General features: G+C 42.9%; 1 protein-coding gene across 4 annotated transcripts; it reads right to left on the bottom strand.

Annotated features, from left to right (window-relative positions):
- Nucleotides 1-159: 159 nt before the first annotated feature.
- RNF138 (ring finger protein 138) lies at nt 160-19,702 on the bottom strand. Of its 4 annotated transcripts, XM_060173674.1 has the most exons (8): nt 19,281-19,695; nt 18,718-18,911; nt 13,263-13,428; nt 11,500-11,615; nt 6,124-6,180; nt 4,846-4,954; nt 3,736-3,843; nt 160-1,677 (listed from the first exon to the last, which is right to left on the bottom strand). In XM_060173674.1, exons 2-8 carry the CDS (start codon nt 18,825-18,827, stop codon nt 1,609-1,611), a joined length of 735 nt encoding a protein of 244 aa, XP_060029657.1. In that variant the 5' UTR covers nt 18,828-18,911; nt 19,281-19,695; the 3' UTR covers nt 160-1,608. The 4 variants fall into 4 exon arrangements, with proteins under 4 accessions (XP_060029657.1, XP_007520994.1, XP_016042689.1 ...); XM_007520932.3 differs by having other exon boundaries at nt 18,718-19,696; XM_016187203.2 differs by lacking the exon at nt 6,124-6,180 and having other exon boundaries at nt 18,718-19,697.
- Between the last annotated feature and the right edge of the window lie 450 nt (nt 19,703-20,152).

Below are 20,152 nucleotides of genomic sequence, written 5' to 3'. Positions count from 1 at the left end.
CTTATAATTACAGTTTCCTAACTGTATAGACAGGATTCAAGCAAATAGTAAGTAAAGACAGAACAAAGGCGTACGTTCACTAAGACGTATGGCTTCTTTTGGCGATTGTTATTACTACTCATAAACAAAGACACTGACTGCAAAAAGGTTTTTATAAACTTCACTTCAAAAATTAACATTTTTATTAAATCAAGTTAAAAAATGTTCACTGTAGAAAAGTCAACAGGGGTTTTAACAAAACCAAAATATATCTTTTTTAATACAATATATGTATATATTAGCAGCAAACTACTTGAGATTTTCTTTTGTTCTGAGTTATATTAAGGAAAGCATAAACCATGTATATAGTAATGGAATGTCAGTTAACCCACTCTTTACCTCTTTATTCTTTGATTTGGGCCATCTAGTACAAGTTTTTTTTAAATTTTCAATGAAAACTAAGAACCCAGTTTTGACTAAACAGCAGAGAAACAGGGTAGTTGGTAAAATCTGTTCCACTATGAAATAGTCCCATTATCTTTGAGAATAACAAGCACCATATAAACAGGTAACTGTGTAAACTCAATTTTTTAAAGGTATAATAGCAGCCAATTACTTAGCATTTGATTTTTTAAAAAAATTTTTGTGTACAAAAACTTAAATCAGATAAACATTTCAAGTCCATATTGCTTATTCATTTTATAAATATAGTAGAAATTCTGTATATAACCTAGCAAACTGCATTATACATGGGCGTGTATATACACACATACAAAAGTATGTGGGCACCTATATAAACACCTTTAAGTCTGAATGAATGACTAAACCAAGGTGAAGTCAAAATGCTCATCTAAATAGGCATGTAGATTATCACCCACTGAAATTTTCATTCTAAGAAAAGTTTATTTTTAACAAATCAGAAATACTAGCTATTGAAAATTCTGAGACCAAGTGCATATAGTTTGGCTTACTATTCCCCACAAAAATCTGAAGTTATCAACTGTCCACCAGAGACACTTTTAACATTTCCTTCTAATAGCCAAAAAGAATTATCTTTACAATAAGCTTTCAACTTGAGAGTATTAACAAAATTTCACTAGTCTTCAAAAGTACTAAACATCATATAAAAGCAATTTCTACAGCTGAATTACTCAGCTAGCATCTGTATTTTCAACATTTCCTTTGGATTGTGTCATTTAACACTTCAAGTCTCCATTCTATAACTCTAGTAACTGGCTCAGATTCTTAAGTTAATAGCAATCACATCTTTCAGAATTTGTTCCTGTGTGTTAACTGTGTACAAACAGCAATGGGAAGAACTGCACCAAATTCCAAATGCAAAGTAAGAACAAAACCAGGTCTATAAAAGATAATGTACAACACAGGCTCCCTTTTCACTATGACATCAATGAAAAAACACTCCTCTCAATGCTTTCAAAGACGGTTTAACTTATCAAGATGATGTAGCTTTTCGATGGCCCACCTTTATTTTTCAATTAAAAACTAAAACAATAGACTGAATTACTTTTATTAATATACAAATCAAGTTACTGAAACGGCGGCGGCTTCATGTAGTTTTCCCTTAGAGATGGCACTTGTAGGTACGAAGACAGAGATGTCTACGAGCCTTCAGATGTTTACTTGAAAAGATTCTTCAACAGCAGTTTGATACTGGGTTTCCTCATCTAGTTGAAGATTCTGAAAACAGTAAAATTAACATTTCAATAAAACCATACCCCCTACTCAACTCTTTGCCTAATGGACTGCATACCCTGATAAATTGCTATCTATATGAAGTTGTTACACCATGCATTGCCCTTTAAAAAAAAAGACTCAGACATCTGAGCTTTAATAAAAAATTATAGTTGTAGTTACTTAGGAGTAATTGGAAGGAAGGTTTGTAGGTAGGTAGGAAGGAGCATGGACCAGAGAAAGCTCACTAGGGTAGAGCATATACCTCATGTGCACACGGCCAAGGTTCAGACCCCAGCACCTCATGAGAAGTACTATGGTACTAGAGGAAGCTCCAGTACTATGGTATCCTTCTGTCTTTTCATCTAAATGAAAACAAGCTCTGAAAGCAGTGAACTCTCCTTAGAATTTTTTTCCCACCAAAGCATTGTTTCAGCTCTGACTTAAGGCAACAGGGGGGACTGAACCAGAAATTTCGGAGCCTCAGGCATAGAAATCTTTGCTACATCTCTGCTAAATTCTCATCCACAACTGCTTTTGCTTGAGGTCCCAGCTACATAACAAAACAAAACACACACAAACACAGTAAGGTAATTAATTATCAGTGAATCAGAAAGAGTTGAAAAAAACTTACCTATACCGTGAAACTATAAACACAATTTTAGTTATCCTTACTTCTAATTTGGTAACAAAATATCACCGAATTTTACTATTTTTTAATTATCATGATATATTTAGGAAGTAAGAACTACCCTGTATTTTGCTAAGGGGGGTTGTGTAACTTTACATCGTATGACCTCCCTCATTTACCGTGCTAAAGCAGTCATCTAGGATCAAGATTTAGACTGGATTTACTTGATAATTAAATTACCTCATTAAAAATTATTTCTTTTTTTACTGAGACTACAGCACTGCTCCACCATTTATGATGTTCTATGTGCCTTTGTCTTATTTCTTTCTATATGTACTACCCCCAGGCTATCACATATGCAAGAAGCCACCTTCCCAAGGCCTTTGGTTCCCTCATTTTAAATAACAAAGTGTTGGGCTAAGATAACATAATGGTTATACAGAAAGACTTTCATGCTTCAGACACCAAAACGTCCCAAGTTCTAGCCCCCAGCACCACCAGATGACAAAGTCAAGCAGTTCTCTGGCTAAAAACAAAAAGTGTCTCGGCCAGGAGACAGCTCACACTAGAGTGCACACTTTACTATGAGCAAGCACCCAGGTTCTAGCCCCCAGCACCACCTACACCACCATGTACAGGGGAAGCTTCATAAACTGTGAGGAGGGGTTGTGGGGCTCTCCCTCCCTCTCAGGCTCTATCTGAAACTGAAAGAAAAGGGGGGATAAAAAGCCTGTGGTGGACCTGGTTGAGCATAAATGCTGCAATGAGCAAGGACCAGGGCTCAAGCCCCGTTAACCCACTTGCAGAGGTGAAGCTTCCTTCACAAGCATCTGAAGCAGTGCTGCAGCAAGTGTCTCTCTATTCCTATCTCCCCTTCCCTCTCACTTTCTCTCTACATATCCAATACATAGTAAAAACAAATAAAAATTTTAAAAAGGAAAAATGTCTACCAAGAGTGATGGAACTGAACCGGGACAAAAAGAAAAAAGGAAAGAGAAGGATGAAGGGGAAAAAAGGAAAGAAAAGATAAGGAAATGGAAAGGACTGGGAAGTGGCTTCAGCAGTAGGTCATAGGTCTTGCATGTGTGATACCCTGGGTTTGATGCCTGGCACATACAGAAATGAGGGGAGGGGAGGGGAGGGGAGGGGAAGGGAAGAGAGGGGAGGGGAGGGGAGGGAAAAAAGGGAAGGGAAAACATTCTAGGTCAGAAATCTGCTGTGACTGGTTTAACAAGTCTTATACTTGCATGGCAACATCTGTTATACCAATTGTACTTCTCTAGAAGGTATGATTTTAATAGAAGAGGTGGACTTTTTACTTCCATAAACTCAAACTACATATCCGTGCACTATACACGTGCGTGCACACGTCCATTACTCACTGTTATAGAACGACTTCCCTCAAAAGGAAAGGTTCATATTATTCCACTTACCACAAATTCTCCATAATCAAACTGATGTCTTTGATTTAGATGACTAACAAAATTTCTAGTGATCTGGCTCGGATCTCCCCAAGGAAGAGACACACAAATAGGACACGTCTATGAAAAATAGAAGATTTTAAATAAAAATAATGAAAACAATCAAGCATACTAAAGGTAGTAAAATAATACAGGTTTATGTTACCTAGTTTTCCATTATATCCATTAAAACCATGCAGCAATATCTAAATGCTTACTTTTTAACAATTAATATTCTTATTTCTGGGAAAGACATTTATATAAAAAGCTGTATAGGGGCTGAGTGGTGGTGCACCTGGTTGTGCATGCATTATCATGCCCAAGACACAGGTTCAAGCACCCAGTACCCACCTGCAGAGGGAAAGCTTCATGAGTGGTGAAGCAATGCTGCAGGGGTCTCTGTCTCACCCTCTCTAGCTCCCCTCCCTCTCAATTTCTCTCTACCAGGTTTTTTTTTTTGATGTATAACTGAAAGTATTGCTTGTCACTCAGGTTTTCTCCTGCCCGACACCTCTCGAAATGACTGACCTGTGAAATCCTCCCATATATCAAAAAGGTCTGAGCACTTTCTCCTACACCCTCAAAATGGCTTCAAAGATAAGCATGTATTAAAGTGTAACTCCTCATTCATTTACACATTCTATACCAGATTCTTCAAGGACAATGCCTACTGACATTTTTCCATGGTATTAGGGAGAGGGTGATAGCAGGAGTCTCACACACTAAGCTATGTCCCCAGTCTACAGTTGTTTTTACCTGTAGTAGAACCACACCTATCTGTCTATATCCCATACAACCAAGAAGCAGGTCCCCAAACAGACAGGCTTCTCTACATCCTGATTTACCTTCACTACTTTACTCTTCCTCAGGTTACCTCCTGCATCACCTTCACGTTTTCCCCTTTACAGGTGATTGAGTAGAATTTTGAATACCTCATTTTATTGCATAGTCATCAATCTTTTGCTGACAAAAATCTATCTCATTGATTACCCTCACCCAAAACTGAATCAATTACTTTCCCTTGTAAACAAAAAGTGAATTAAATGCAAGAGTTAAAAATATTACTTAAACAGAATTACTCACCACAGGAACTATCTGAAATAGGTGGTTGGTGTTACAGTGATCCAGTAAGCGCTGTCTGGTAAAATTTGACTCTTGACATAAGGGACACTTAAAGGTGGGATGCCCAGAACTATAAAACAATTTAAAATAAAGTACATTTAATTCAAAATCGTAAAACATGTTGTTCTTATCTTTTAGCTGATTGCTGTTTTATATATTATCAGACTATGCAAAGGTTTTTCTCATTTTGGAAAAAAAAAAAAAATCAATTTCCATAAGTAAGCAATAAAAGATGTTCCCAGTCTCCCATGTCTCTGAGTAAAGTTTTTCATGGTGCCTTTAAACCCCCAAAAAACCAAGCTCATCCCATTAATAAATAGCAACCCCCAACTAAATGTAGTCGTCTGTCTGTATAAAGTCAGCTGATCGATGTTTTGAAGTTTTTCAGTAACTGTGGTGCCCAGTTTGGAAACCACTTACTTAAGGATTTAATTTTTTAAAAGACTTCTGTTAATATCTTGCAATCTATTCCAATCTCTAGAAACTCCTATACAAAAGCCATAAGTAAAATAAAAACAAAGGTGATCATCAGAATGATCAACATATCAAAACATTTTAAGGGTGATGCATCTCTGTATTTCTATAGACAACTCTCCTCCCCTGCTCCATAAAAGCTTTACAACTGGGAGTTGAGTGGTAGCGCAGGGGTTAAGCGCACATGGCGCAAAGCGCAAGGACAGGCTAAGGATCCTGGTTTGAGCCCCCAGCTCCCCACCCGCAGGGGGGTTGTTTCACAGGCGGTGAAGCAGGTCTCCAGGTGTCTATCTTTCTCTCCCCCTCTTTATCCATTTATCTCTGTCCTATCCAACAATGATGACATCAATAACAACAATAATAATAACTACAACAACAATGAAAAACAAGGGCAACAAAAGGGAAAATAAATAAATAAATGTTTTAAAAATTTACAATTAAATCATTAAAAAAAAATTTTTTTTCTTTATTGGACAGACAGCCAGAGATCGAGAGGGAAGGGCGAGTCAGAGAGGAAGAGAGACAGAGACACACCTGCAGCACTACTTCACCACTTGCAAAGCTTTCCCCCAACAGGTGGGGGCTGGGAGTTCGAACCTGAGTGAGTGTGCATTAGAGCATGTGCACTCAATCAGGTGCGTCACCACCCAGTCCCGCCTGTATCATTAATTTCTAAGCTGTTATTGTCTGTTATATCTAATGATTTAACTAAAATTTAAAATTGAGTTAAAAATGTCACTAGAGTGTAGGATTTTCAAAGTTTACCTTGTACTCTCTGGGTAAGTTTCTGTGTTATCTGATGTAGAGGTTTCACTCCTATTACTTAAAAAACAGAGAGGGGGAGAAATTAATATATCCCAAGAAATAAAGCACCTTACACATTCATTAACTTGAACTGCTAGTGAAGAAAACTAATCTGAATTTTAAAGCCCAACTTCAAATAATTCTAATACCATGAATAATTATGGCATTAATTACTTTTCAATAAATTCTGACTAGATTGTTCATTACACTTTTCAGTCTTTTAAAATTAATTTATGCATGATTAGAAAAGTACAGAGCATACAGAATTCTGCAAAATTATTTTACGTTCACAGCATGAATTTTTTTCCCAGATCAGTTATATTTTCAAATTAGCCAATGCCTCTACCTTTAAGTAGACTAGTTAAGTTTTGAATGCTAGGATAACATCAAGAATTTGCAAATTCTTGGATTTGAAAGTAATATAATTGAACGCTGTAGTCTCCAAAGTGGAACAGATATAAGAAAAAAATTGAGCACTCACTAAACTATACTAGATGAGGGAGTGTGGGAACAAAGGATAGTAAGGGTACAACAGACTACAGTGGTAAAAAGTTATTGATAGGGCAGGGGTAGATAGCATAATGGTTATGCAGAGACTCTCAGGCCTCAGCCTCTCAATCCCCTACACCACCATAAGGCCAAGCTTAACAGTGCTCTGGTAAAAAAAAGTCATTGATAGGGTGAGAGTAGATTGCATAATGGCTGTGCACACAGACGCTTAAGCCTGAGGCTCTCTGGAGTTTCCAGTTCAATCCCCTGTATCACCATAATCACACCAGAGCTAAGCAGTGCTGGTTTTTTTGTTTTAAAGTATTGAGGACTTCAGGGTGGGGGGTGGTGTGATAGTACACATCTGAAGGTGTGCAGCTCTACTTTTTTAAAAAAATTTTTTATTTTTATTTATTTCCTTTTTTTGCCCTTGTTTTATTGTTGCAGTTATTGTTGTTACTAATGTCATTGTTGTTGGATAGGACAGAGAGAAATGGAGAGAGGAGGGGAAGACAGAGAAGGGGAGAGAAAGGGCAGGTGGGGAGCCAAGGGCTCGAAGCAGGATCCTTATGCCGGTCCTTGTGCTTCACGCCATGTGCGCTTAACCCGCTGCACTACCGCCCAACTCCCGAAGCTCCAATTCTAAAACAATACAATGCATTAAGTCAGTATGTGTCACACAACTCTGACAGTGCATTGATATGGGGCCAGATGGTGGCACACCTAGCTGAGTGCATATGTTACAGTGCACAAGGACCTGGGTTTGAGCCCCTGGCCTCCACATGCAGGGGGAAAGCTTCACAATTGGTAAAGCAGGGCTGCAGGTCTGTCTCTCTCCCTATCTCCCCCACCGCTAATAAAAGAGTGTATTTATGAAAGGAATATTATACATGCTTCATTCTTTTTATTATCTTTATTTATTAATTAGATAAAGACAGCCAAAACTCAAGAGGGAAGGGGGATAATAGGAGAGAGACAGAGACACCTGAAGCAATGCTTCACCATTCACAATACTTTCTCCCTGCAGGTGGGAAGAAGTGATTATTCCATCTTTCATCAACTGAAAATAAAATGAGCAGAGTTTAACCTCCATAATGGAAGCAAAAATAAACCTCTGTTCATTCATGTTCCTAAAAATAGATGCCTAAATCCTCAACCGCATGGGAATAAAGTCCCATCTACATACGCAGGCACACACATCCATCCATCAATCACTCCTTTAAAATATGACACAAACAACAGAAAGGGAAAACACAAAGTGAAACTTGGCCTGGGTGTGTTTATTGTACTAAAGCAAAAGGCTCTGGGGAAGGAGGGAGAGGGAGGGGGTGCAGAGGGCACTGGGGTCCTAGTACACAGAAACCTATCACAGGTAGGTGAGAAAATGTATCCTTGTATCAACAGTTGTACTGTAAACCAGTAACCCTCTCCAAATAATAAAAATAAATTACTACTAATAAAATGTTGATGTGTAAAACCAGTTAAAAGGGAAATCTTAAATTCAGGGTAAGAGCATTATGGAATAAATATCTACACTTAAAAGCACGAGTGAGCACCTTCTGGGGGCAGGAGAAATGGCACAGGGCCTCGTGAATGCCTGATTTCACCATTCAGGCTACTTGTTCCTTCCTTTTATTTTAGAAACAGAAAGGAAGAGACAGTATAACACTGGAGTTTCTCCGAGTGCCAGGGCACCCCCATCTGGTGCCAGGACTTGAACATGCAGCCTAGTAGGTGAGCTATTTTCCAACCCCAAGCATCACTTTTTATTAATTTATTTATATCAAGCATCATTCTAAGCAGTACAATTGATTCATTCCACTAAAAGTAGGTACAAGAAAAAGGTGGGTGCTATTTAATAACAGACAAGAGATTCTAGTGAGAGCAATACATGAAATGTGGTATAAAGAAGCAAATTTAGAATTATTAGAACTAGCAACTCAGTGAAGTTGTGACACTGTAAGATAGTAAGAACTCTGACCCATTCTTGACAATCAAATTTTGAAATTTCCTAGATGAAGAGTGTTTTTAAAATGCCCTGGGGTGGAGGTTGATTGCATAATAGTTATGCAAAGAGACTCAAGCCCGAGGGTCCAAACATCCAGGTTCAATCCCTGGCACTACCATAAACCAGCTCTGGGGGGGCGGGGGGGGGGGTGAGGTAATGATTGAACCTCACTTAAGAACAGATGGGATGGGGGGCCAAGCAGTGGCACACATATCACCATGAGCAAGGATTCAGATTTGTAGTGCAGGCACTGAGCCCCAGCAATAATGCTAGTGGCAAGAAGGAAGGAAGAAAGGGAAGGAAGGAAGGAGAAAGGAAGGAGGGAGGGAGGAAGGGAGGGAGAAGAAAAGAGGGAGGGAACGAACAAATAGGGGCTGCCAGAAGAACCAACCTATGATGAGAGGATTGCAACTTTCACTGCCATCACCCTCACCCCTCAATCTCCCAAGTGGAGAAGGGCTGAAGGTTGAAATAACTGCCAAAGGTCACTTGTATTTTATCTATGTAAAGAAGTCTCTGTTATATAGACAGAACATTCACCAAAGAGATTCAAAAGGCCTACAGACATATGGACAAATGCTCCAAGTTAATGTCAAAGAAATGCAAATCAAGACAACAATGAGATACCACTCACTCCTGTGAGAATGTCACACATCAGAAAGGATAGTGACAACAAATGCTGGAGAGGTCCCGGGGACAAAGGAACCCTCCTGCACTGGCTAGTGGGAATACACATTGGCTCCAACCCCACACACCACTAGAAGCCAGAGCAGTAGCAATAAATAGTGGGGAAAGCATGAGCCCCTTAATGAATGGTACTGGAATAAGTGCTGAACTAGTTATAAACAAAACCAAAACTTACCTACTTCTCTTTCACAAAAATCTGAGAATTTCAGCTTTCAAAAACAACTTTCATAGTCTTGATTGGGCAAGGATGTCTCAAGCATAATATTTATTTTTAAAAAATGCAAAAATAGGGTAGAGTCAGACAGCATAATGGTCATGCAAAGAGACTCTAATGACTTGAGGCTCCTAAGTCCCAGGTTCAATCCCCCCACATCACCATAAACCAGAGCTAAGTAGTGCTCCATACCATCAGATCTTGCATCTGCTGATCTCAACCAAATCAAGGTAACCAGTGCCATCTTGACATGTTTCACTCTGGACTGTGTCCAGAGACACCAGGCCTGTGACGTCAACCCTGCAGCTCCAATACTTCAGTGATGCCTTTCCTAGCTCATAGGACCCCTTAGTTCTATTTCAGGTGGTGCACTTCCTAACAGTTACAGAAGCTAGATACAGACCAGGGCCAATGAGACAGGGCACATGTATCCTCAAGTTGGGGAAAATGTATACCTTAAATTAAAAGTGTGTAGTAGTCTACAGTGACTAAGTGCAGCAAACAAGTAGAAAGACCTAAAAAAGACACCATATGGTACTTAATATTTTCTACTTAGACCTAGATACCCTCCTTATCTACTTGCTATTTCATTTCCCTCAATCACTCTAAGTCCAACCATGTCAGATAGAGTATGGACTGCAAAAGCTCAAAAGCTGAATAGGGGCAAGAGACTGGCACACTTTTAATAATGGCCTTTTGGGTCACTACCAGGCCACTCCATCATCCATGGCCCTACTCAGGGAATCCTGGGATTCCCACCTAGATATGATGAGCCTAGACCTCTAACAGATCGCTCTCTCCACCATCACTGACCATCATAAACCCTCTTGTGGGCCTTGCCCTCAATGTACAATAACAGTGGTAGAAACTGTTCCACTCTCTGAAAGGAGGCTGTTTTAACAAAAAAAAAGTCATAGTAATCAAAGTAATTTTATATTTTTTCCAACTAGTTTCAGCTATGAGACACGTCTTTTGTTTAAATTTTCATTGCTTTTATTTTTTTATTTAATTTTATTTTAATGAAAGAGATAAAAAGAAAGAGACCAGAACACTGTTCAGCTCTGGCTTACAGTGGTGCTGGGAACTGAACCTGAAACCTGAGAGCCTCAGGTATGATTTTGCAGAACCATATGCTGTCTCCCCAGCCCTCTTTAAATTTTTTTTCTTCTTTTCTTTTAAAGGCAGAAGCAATTACTTTTGTTTTTAATTGTTTTTATTTGCTTATTATTGGATAGAGACAGAAATTGAGAGGGGAAGAGGCAGTAGAGAGGCAGTGAGACAAGAGAGACATCTGCAGCCCTGCTTCACTGCTTGTGAAGCTTTTCCCCTATAGATGGGGACCAAGGGCTCGAACCTGGGTCCTTGCACACTGTAATGTATGTGCTTAACCAGGTATGCCACCGCCTGGCCCCTGTGCTCTTTAAATGATTTTTAAGTAATGTAAACTTCAGTACATTGGGAGTCAGGCGGTAGTGCAGCAGGTTAAGTGCACGAGGCACAAAGTGCAAGGACTGATGTGAGGATACCGGTTCCAGCCTCAGCTCCCCACCTGCATGGGAGTTACTTCACAAGCAGTGAAGCAGGTCTGCAGGTGTCTATCTTTCTCTCCCCCCACGTCTTCCCTTCCTCTCTCCATTTCTCTCTGTCCTATCCAACAATGACAACATTAATAACAACAATAACTACAACAATACAAATCAAGGGCAACAAAAAGGAAATAGTCAAAAAAAAAATTCAGTACATTATAAAGTTGATCTCAGACATACAATCTTATATATGTCAAACAACCTTTTGAAGACAAATGCTATTATAGCTTTGATACTAGGTCATTTAAAACACACACACATAAAACTAAATAATAAATAAAATACATCTCATGTACTTTCCAAAACAATTTCCATTTTGACTATAAAAATCTTTTTTTAAGAATATTACCTACCTGTTCCCTATTGAATCTTGAGAGATCTGAAAGTTTGGAATGATAGAGGAAACACCATATTCATCTTGATACTTCTTACAAGATTTGTAATGATGTCTCATGCGATAGAATTTAATCTGTAAATTATTGAAATAAAATGTAATGTGACTTTTAAAGTTCCTAAAGATCTGAGAGATTGTCAACAAGAGGAAAAAGGAGATAGACAGACAGATAGATAGATAGATGGTAAGATAGATAGATATAGAGGCCAAGTACTGCAGCAGCCTGGGAGGTGGGGAGGTAGCACAGTGGGTGAAGGGTTAACACACTCAAGCACCGGGTCCTGGGGTTTGATCTCCAGCGCTGCATATGCCAGTGATACTCTAGTTCTCTTTCTTCCCTCTACTCCCTCGTTTAACAAGGAAAGTCTCTAAAATAAAACTACATATTCTACCTAATTAAGTGTTTAAAGTAATCACTTCATTTTTAATTGGCAGCTATTCAGATGTAGAACAGTCTATCCACAAATTCACTGTAAAAAACACTGATAATTTCAGATGTAATAGCAACACTATTAAAATTAGTACCGTGATCAATATATTATAACTATGCATACTTACATGAAATACAATTACTACTAATTACAAAAAGAAGACAAAATTAAAAATACTGAAGTTGCCCAATAGTTTTACACAGTCATACTTTACCGCAACTTGGCAGAGCTAGAAAGTACTTTAAAAACAGAACATCCGGGGCCCAGGCAGCGGTGCTCCTGGTGAACTGCACGTTACCATACTTAAGGACCTGGGTTCAAGCTCCTGGTTTCCACCTGAAGGGGGGAAGGCTTCACAAACGGTAAAGCAGTGCTGCAGAGGGGGTGGGTGCGTCTTTCTCTCCTTTTCTATCTCCCCCTTCCCTCCCAATTTCTCTCTGTCCAATAAAAAAAAAAAAAAAAAGATAGAAATAAGTTCCCAAGAAAACACTTGGACTTTTTGGTTTGTTTAGTTCCTCACTGAAGAGCAGAGCCAAAATTTCTCAAGTATGATTTCCAGCTTCACTTTGTCGCCCTGTCAGTCAGTTAACAGTTCCAAAAGAGAAGCAATAATAATGATAACGATAACAACAAGAATAGGTAGGACTTGTATGAATGTATGAAATAGCAACTGATTTTGTTCACTCACTTTATTAACTGCTTGAAAAAGTAATGGCAGTAAAGACATGAATATCTGCAAAGCCTCATTATTTATCCCTCCCACAATAACAAAATAATAGACTGAAGAAAATGCCATTTATTAGCCAAGACCTGATTTCCCCAACTATTCCCTAAATATTAAGATATATTCTACCAAATGTTTTGTGACTTGGTAAGTACCTCAATCCATAAAGCAGACAGGCAGAGTGCCTCAATGAAATACATCTACCTGACTCATTTCTATGTTATGACTGGATGATGTCACTAAGAGAAAAAGGATTTAAGGGTTGAGTTCATACCAGGATGATGTTTATAAAGTCAAATGGCAGTTTGCTTAGTGGATACACTCAGCAGATCATTGATTACTTTAAGAAAAATACCATGCTAAAATTATGTCAAGTCCAGAAATTGCTTCTTTCAGTTTTTTGTTCTCTGTTAAGTATTGTTAAGATCTACAGTTAAAAATTTTACTCAATTACCAACCAAAAGAATTTTTCTCTTCAAAACAGCACGAGAGAGTCGCAGAGACAGAGAGAGATATACCAGAGTAGAAAGTCCACTTTTAAAAAGGACTATGTCACATTTACTCTACCTGTTTTGCACAGCACCTGCAGCTACCAGAAAACTTTCTCATGATATTTTCAAGGTCTAAGGCCCGTTCAGGACATGCTCTTTCTCTTCTAGTCACATTTCCACGGCAGAGAGGACAATGTATTCCACTTTCTCTCATTGCAGTCAGGAAACATTTTCTACAGAAACTAAAGTAAACATTTGTGACATGTTAACTAACCCCCAAAAGGGTACTCTTTTCACTTCTGTTTAAATACAAACGGTCACAGTTATATATGCATGCTAAATGATTTAAACTATTCTTATGAATATACATCTCAGAGATTAGAAAACTGTATTTTTCAGAGTATAAGACTACACTCTAGACTGCTTTATAGCTGTTTTAACAGTATGTAAAAAAAAAAAAAACTGTATAACTTTATAAGAGGTAGTATAAAAACAGATACTTTATCCCTTTAAAATAATTTTTCTCATCCATTAAGTAACAAAAATCCCTAAACCGAGTGGGGCTGATTCAGGACTAAACTATGTCATGCGGACAGGAGATGTGACTTGGCAGCTGAGCACTGCTTTGCACATATGTAGGTCTAGGTTTGATCACCAGCATCGTCAAACAAACAAAAACAAGCAATGCAGTGAAATACTTATCAAAGCCTTTGTGACTGACAGTAATTACTCTCACTCGAGCATGCCTTGGATGTTCTCGATCACTGAGCCACCTCCCAACTCCTGAAAAAATTTCAAATAAAGTCTTGTCTTCAATTTTGATTACCAAGAGGGAAAAAAGATCACGTATTAAAGAAAATCAAATTAGCAACAACAAATGACAAAATATAGAATGATAGTTCAAGGCTTTGAGAGAAAACAATTTGCAACCTATTTTTTCTTTTTCCTTTTCCTGGATCTTCACTACTCAGGTTAACTTTTTCAGATAAAGACAGAAGTAGAACACAGCATTAAAACTGCCTTTAAAAATTTTTTTTATTTTTGTCATCACCAGGAATCTATTATACTGCTCCCAGGTTGACTTTTTCAGATGGGGGTGGGGGTCAGGCTCTGACCTGTTTTGCATGACAAAGAGGATACAGTAATTTTGCCTACTATCATCAACCCCCCACCCCCACCCCGTGGGATTCAGCCTAGCTCTGGTTCCCTTTTTGTACTCTCTAAGAATTCCTGAGTTCATAAATTACTTTTATTTTTGATAGGACAGAGCAATGGAAAGGGGGTAGAGATATGGAGGGAGAAAGACACCTACAGCACTGCTTCTCCTGCGAATCTTTCCCCCTACAGGGGGAGCAGGGGCTTGTGAACCTGGGTCCTTGTGCCTGGTAATGTGTTCTCTCAGCCAGGTATGTCACCACCTTTCCCCTGTACAGACCATTCCAGGCTAAGACATTTGATACTGCTGATTACCCTTTTCCTTGAAATTCTCAATTACCAGTCACTCTCTATGCTGGTCTTCCTACCCTAACCATTCCCTTTTAAGCTGCCTTTTTCTGCACTCTATTATTCCAACACTTTTGTTCTTTCTAGTCCCTCTGCTTGCCTTCTAGTTTATAAGCATATGGCTATACCTATACTCTTAAGTCTAGCTCCATATAACCCAGATCTATTCACATGAGCTTAACTACTGGGCATACAGTCATCAAATCACACACAATCTCCTGGAAATGTCAGGAATCTTTCCTTCTCCATTCCCACTATCACCACTTTGGTTCACGATACTCACATAAATGTTGTCCCTAAATCTCTTCAATCATACTCATTTAGAGGCTTTCTTCTTTGCACTAACAGCCTCTTTATACACATATAGAAAACATTTATCTGCTGTTAGAAGGAAAGAATGAGGATTAAATGAGTATTTATATTTTGACCAAGTTAATGTAATGATGGTGCACTTGCTCCAGGATTTCAGTCAGGCGGGCAACTCCTTTGCAGTCTTTGAATTTGAAATGACAACATTTTATTTCCCAAGGGACTCAGAAATCCAAAGCCCAGTCACCTTGTCTCTCTCTACTAACCGTAAGTCATTAGCTGATTTTTGTCCCTAGATATAAGCTTTCTGAATTGTTTAAGGATACAAGTTTGACCTTTACAAGCAGAGAAGAGCAGATGACAGTCAACTAGATGTAAAAGCGGAATTCTTCACTTTGCTCCAAGTTCTTCCAGTCAGTCAAGACTATGTTCTACTCTCAACTACCCCTTCCTCTCTTTCTTGGTGGAACTGGGGCCTCACATGCTTTTTCATTCAAACAGACAGAAAGACGCCACCGGGCCAAGCTTCCTCCAGAGTCATAGGCTGTAAGCTAACTCTTAGGCCCACTATTCCTTCCTAATAAAACTTTCCTCCCCTCTGCTTTAATTCATTGTTGACAGTCAGAACTCTAAAACGTGTCAGTGTTGAGGGAAAGACAGAGGCGACAGAATAGTCTGACAGAGTATTAAGTGTCCAACACTCTCACCAACAGAAACAGCTCTATATTTCATTGCTTTTTAAATTTTAAATATTTATTTATTCCCTTTTGTTGTCCTTGTTGTACTTATTATTATTGTTGTTACTGATGTCGTCACTGCTGGATAGGACAGACAGAAAATGGAGAGAGGAAGGGAAGGCGGAGAGAGGGAGGGGGAGAGAGAGAGAGAGAGACACCTGCAGACCTGCTTCACCACCTGTGAAGGGACTCCCCTGCAGGTGGGGAGCCAGGGGCTTGAACTGGGATCCTCACACTGGTCCTTGTGCTTTGCGCCACCTGCGCTTAACCGGCTGCACTACTCCCTATTTCACTGCTTTTCTACATCTAGTCCAATGAGCTCCAGGAGCTGACCTGAAAGGTGGTTGGTAATTGTTTATACTTGAGGTGAAGTCAAATTACAGCCTCACTAAAAATAAACTACTTAAATAAAGTTCCATGGGGAACATTTTGAGAGCAGCTAGAAACTACAATGAGTTCTATGAGGTCAATGACCCAGAGGGTCACTGAAACCATTGTTCAGAAAAAAAAAAAAAAAACCTCTGGCCTCTCACTTTGCCCTCCTTCTAGCCACTGCCAGGCAGCAAAGCACAGGAAAGGTGTCAAGTTTTAATAAATAGTAAGAGATCAAAGTCTTTTAAAATATATGTGCCCGACACATTCAGACTTATTTCCCCTAACAATCTACATTTGTTGCACCAATAATAAAGGAATTTCATACTGTTACTTATCTATCTCCCTTATGTATCAAAACTTGTCACTCCTGTAACTTTATACCATGAAAAGCTACATCTCACAAAAACAGCAAGTAGGGAAGGGTTAGGAATAAGTGCACTGCACAGATGGTATCCAGGACCAGGATGAGAAGTTATCAAGAAATAATTGACATTTTTGATCAACCCCAAATCTGATGCACTGTCTAAAAGAAGAGGGGGAAAAAAGTGTGGGAGGCTGGGGTAGATAGCATAATGGTCATGCAAAGGGGCTCTCGTGCCTGAGGCTCCAAAGTCTCAGGTTCAATCCCTTGCACCACCATAAACCAGAGCTGAGCAGGACTCTGAGAGAGAGAGAGAGAGAGAGAGAAGAAAAAGAGAAAGAGAGAAGGAGAGCCAGGGGAAGAAAGAGATGAAGGAGTTTAAGGGGGCGGGTCTAATTACAAACAAGCTCATCTGTTTTCGCTATTTCCAAGTCCACTATAGTCAGAAGTCTGAGTGTACTTTCTTTCCCAAGGATTTCTCAGTCTCACCTGCCAGAAATTCTTTTCCAAGTTCGGAATGGAGCCTGGGAATTTGTTAGGGAAAGAGAGAGGCAGACTGGGAGTATGGACCGACCAGTCAACGCCCATATTCAGCAGGGAAGCAATTACAGAAGCCAGAGCTTCTACCTTCTGCAACCCACAATGACCCTGGGTCCATGCTCCCAGAGGGATGGAGAATGGGAAAGCTATCAGGGGAGGGGGTGGGATATGGAGATTGGGTGGTGGGAATTGTGTGGAGTTATACCCCTCCTACCTTATGGTTTTGTTAATTAATCCTTTCTTAAATAAAATAAAATAATAATAAATAAAAGAAAAAGTTCCAGGGGGGTGGTCCAGGAGGTGGCGCAGTGAATATAACATTGGACTCTCAAGCATGAGGTCCTGAGTTCAGTCCCCAGCAGCACATGTATCAGAGTGATGTCTGGTTCTTTCTCTCTCATCCTATCTTTCTCAATAATAAATAAATAGGGGAGGGGGCGACAGCAAAATGGTCATGCCAGGTTCAATCCCCTCAACCACCATAAACCAGAGCTACAGTGCTCTGATAAGAATAAACTCCCCAGGGCCTGCAATCAGCAGCCAGATCACACAAACTATCTTATCTCTCCAAGAAGGGCTCACCATCCTCCCCAACCTCTACTGACACGGCAGGAGTGGATGAAACCTTATAAATCAGGCCTGGCGGTGGCGCCACCTGGTTAAGCGCTCACTTTACAGTGCAGCGCGCAACAACCAGGGTTCGAGCCCCCAGCCCCCACCTGCAGGGGGAAAAGCCTCAGGTGCGGTGAGGCGGGTCTGCAGGTCTCTTTCTGCCTCGCTACGTTCCATTTCTGGCTGTCTCTATCAAATAAAGGTAAGATAAAGATGCTTGGGGGGGAGGGGGAGGAGAGGAAGAAGAAAGAAGGAGGGGCCGGGTGGTGGCGCACCTGGTTGAGCGCTCACGGGACAGTGCGCAACGAGCCGGGTTCAAGCCCCGGGCCCCCACCTGCAGGGGGAAAGCTTCACGAGTGGTGAAGCGGGCTGCAGGTGTCTCTCTCGCTGTCTCTTCCCTCTAGATTTCTGGCTGTTTCTATCTAATGCATAAATTTAAACGAATTTTGAAAAAGACGCCCGAGCAAGCGGCGGCCTGGCCCCTCATCTAAAGCTCTGCGCGGCCTCCCGGCTCGCGCCCCCGCCCCCGGGCCACCGAGAAAGCAGCGCAGGAGGAAGACAAAGGGCGGCCGGCAGCGGCAGCGGCAGCGGCACCTCTGCGCCCGGAGAGCCCGGCCCGGCCCGGCCCCGCGGGGCAAGGTCAGCGCTGGGGGCTGCCGGCAAGCCCGTGCCGGCGGGGGCAGCAAGTCTGAGGCGAGGCCCGGGCCCAGAAAAGCCGTCTAAGGGTCTGGAGGGAGGACAGGGACAAGGAGCAGCGGGAGCAGGAGGACCACAGAAACTTTCTGGTGCTGGGGGCAGGTGGAAGGCGCGGGGACGCTCGACACCCCGGCCGGCCGCCGCCGGGTTGCTAGGAGACAAAAAGGCTCCACATTCCCGGCCGCGCCTCCCGGGCCCCCGAGGGAGCGGAGAGGGGCCTCCCGGGGCCTGCAGACGCCGCGGGCACAGGCCGGGTCACAGCTCCCGGGGTGCGGACATCGCGGCCAGCCGGCGGCCGGGGCTGCGGGCGGAGGGGCCGCGCGGGTGGTGAGGGGAGGCGGCGGGCCGGGCCTAAACGACCACCCGGCTCCGCGCGGAGGGACAGGGCGGCGACTCACACGTGCTGACAGGCCGCGGTCCGCACCGGCGTTTTGAGCACCTCCTGACACACGGGGCAGTAGAAATCATCTTCGGTGTAGGACGTGGCCGCGGAGAGCTCCTCCGCCATGGCGGGGGAGAAGGAATCAGGACGTAGGCGGCAGCGGCGACCGAAGCAGCGGCGGCGGCGGCGGCGGCGGCAGCCCGGGCCCGGCTCCCTGCGTGAAGCCCGAGGGGGGGAGGGGAAGCGCGTCAGGAAGCCGCTCGCGCCAGGAGGGGGCGGGGCCCGCGCGGGGCGGGGCGGGGCCGAACGCGGAGACGAAAAGGCCGCACGCGCCGGGCCAGGCTCAGCCCCGCCCCCTTAGCCCCGCCCCGCCCCCGCCGGCTGCGGCCTCCCAGACGCCAGCGCGCGACCTGACTTTCTCCGCCCGCAACCCTCGCGAGGACACTAGGCCGAGCCGCCTCGCCAGCCCCGCGGGGGCTTCGCCAGGCCGCGGGCGCTTTCCTGCTTCAGCACACGCAGCGGCTGCCCCGTCCCCCGGTGCCGGGCTCTTCAGACTCCCCTGATCCTCCTCCGACCCACCCCCGCTCGCGTAGACGCTAGCTTAGCTCGAGGGCGATGCGGCGGCTCGGGGCGACCCCGCGCGGTGCTCTGGCTCCTAGTCCGGCGCAGGCCGCCTTGGCACACCGAGGCCGGGAGGGACGTGCTGGGCGGAGGAGGCAGAGCTCATCGGCCCGAGACGAGGTCGGGGCCGCGGCTCAGGGTGCAGCGCGAGCCGGCCGGCCCTGCCTGCTCTCGCGGGGCATAGCGGCGCCTAGAGCCGGCCCTGCGCAGGGTCGCGAGCACCCGCACCCCGGCGGGGCGGGCGGGGCGCGGGCGCCTCCTTGACAACCGGCACGTGGCCGCCGCCAACTTGTGACATAAACAGCCGCCGCTCCAGCACCTGCCCCGCGGCCGCACTGCTCACCGCGCCTCCTGGCGTTTTGGCTTTTTCAGTGTATGCCCCACCCCCCAATAATAGTAACTCCCTGGTGTTAAAGATTTGGTCCTAGGGGCCAGGTTGGGGCGCACCTGGTTGAGTGCTCACATTGCAGTGAGCAAGGATCCGGGTTCAAGCCCCCCCCCCCCACCTGCGGGGGCAGAGCTTAGCGAGTAGTGAAGCAGGGCTCAGGGCTGCAGGTGTCTCTCTGTTTCGCCCCCTCCCCTCTCAATTTCTCTCTGTCGCTATCCAATAAAAAATTAAAATAAAGATTTGGTCCTGAAGTACTTACTGTTCCTTGGGGAAGTCTGTTTCCTTTGGGGAGGAAATTTTTAAAATAAACTTTTAAATCTTATTTACTCATTTATTATTGTATAGAGACAGATTGAAAAGGGAGAGGGGCTAGAGAGACACCTGCATCCCTGCTCCACCACTCGTGAAGCTTCCCCCCTGAAGGTGGGGACCAGGGGCTTGA

Source organism: Erinaceus europaeus, chromosome 15 (assembly GCF_950295315.1).
Source record: "Erinaceus europaeus chromosome 15, mEriEur2.1, whole genome shotgun sequence".
NCBI lineage: Eukaryota > Metazoa > Chordata > Mammalia > Eulipotyphla > Erinaceidae > Erinaceus > Erinaceus europaeus.
Note: the sequence above shows the minus strand (reverse complement) of the source record. Positions and strands in the feature narration are given on the sequence as shown.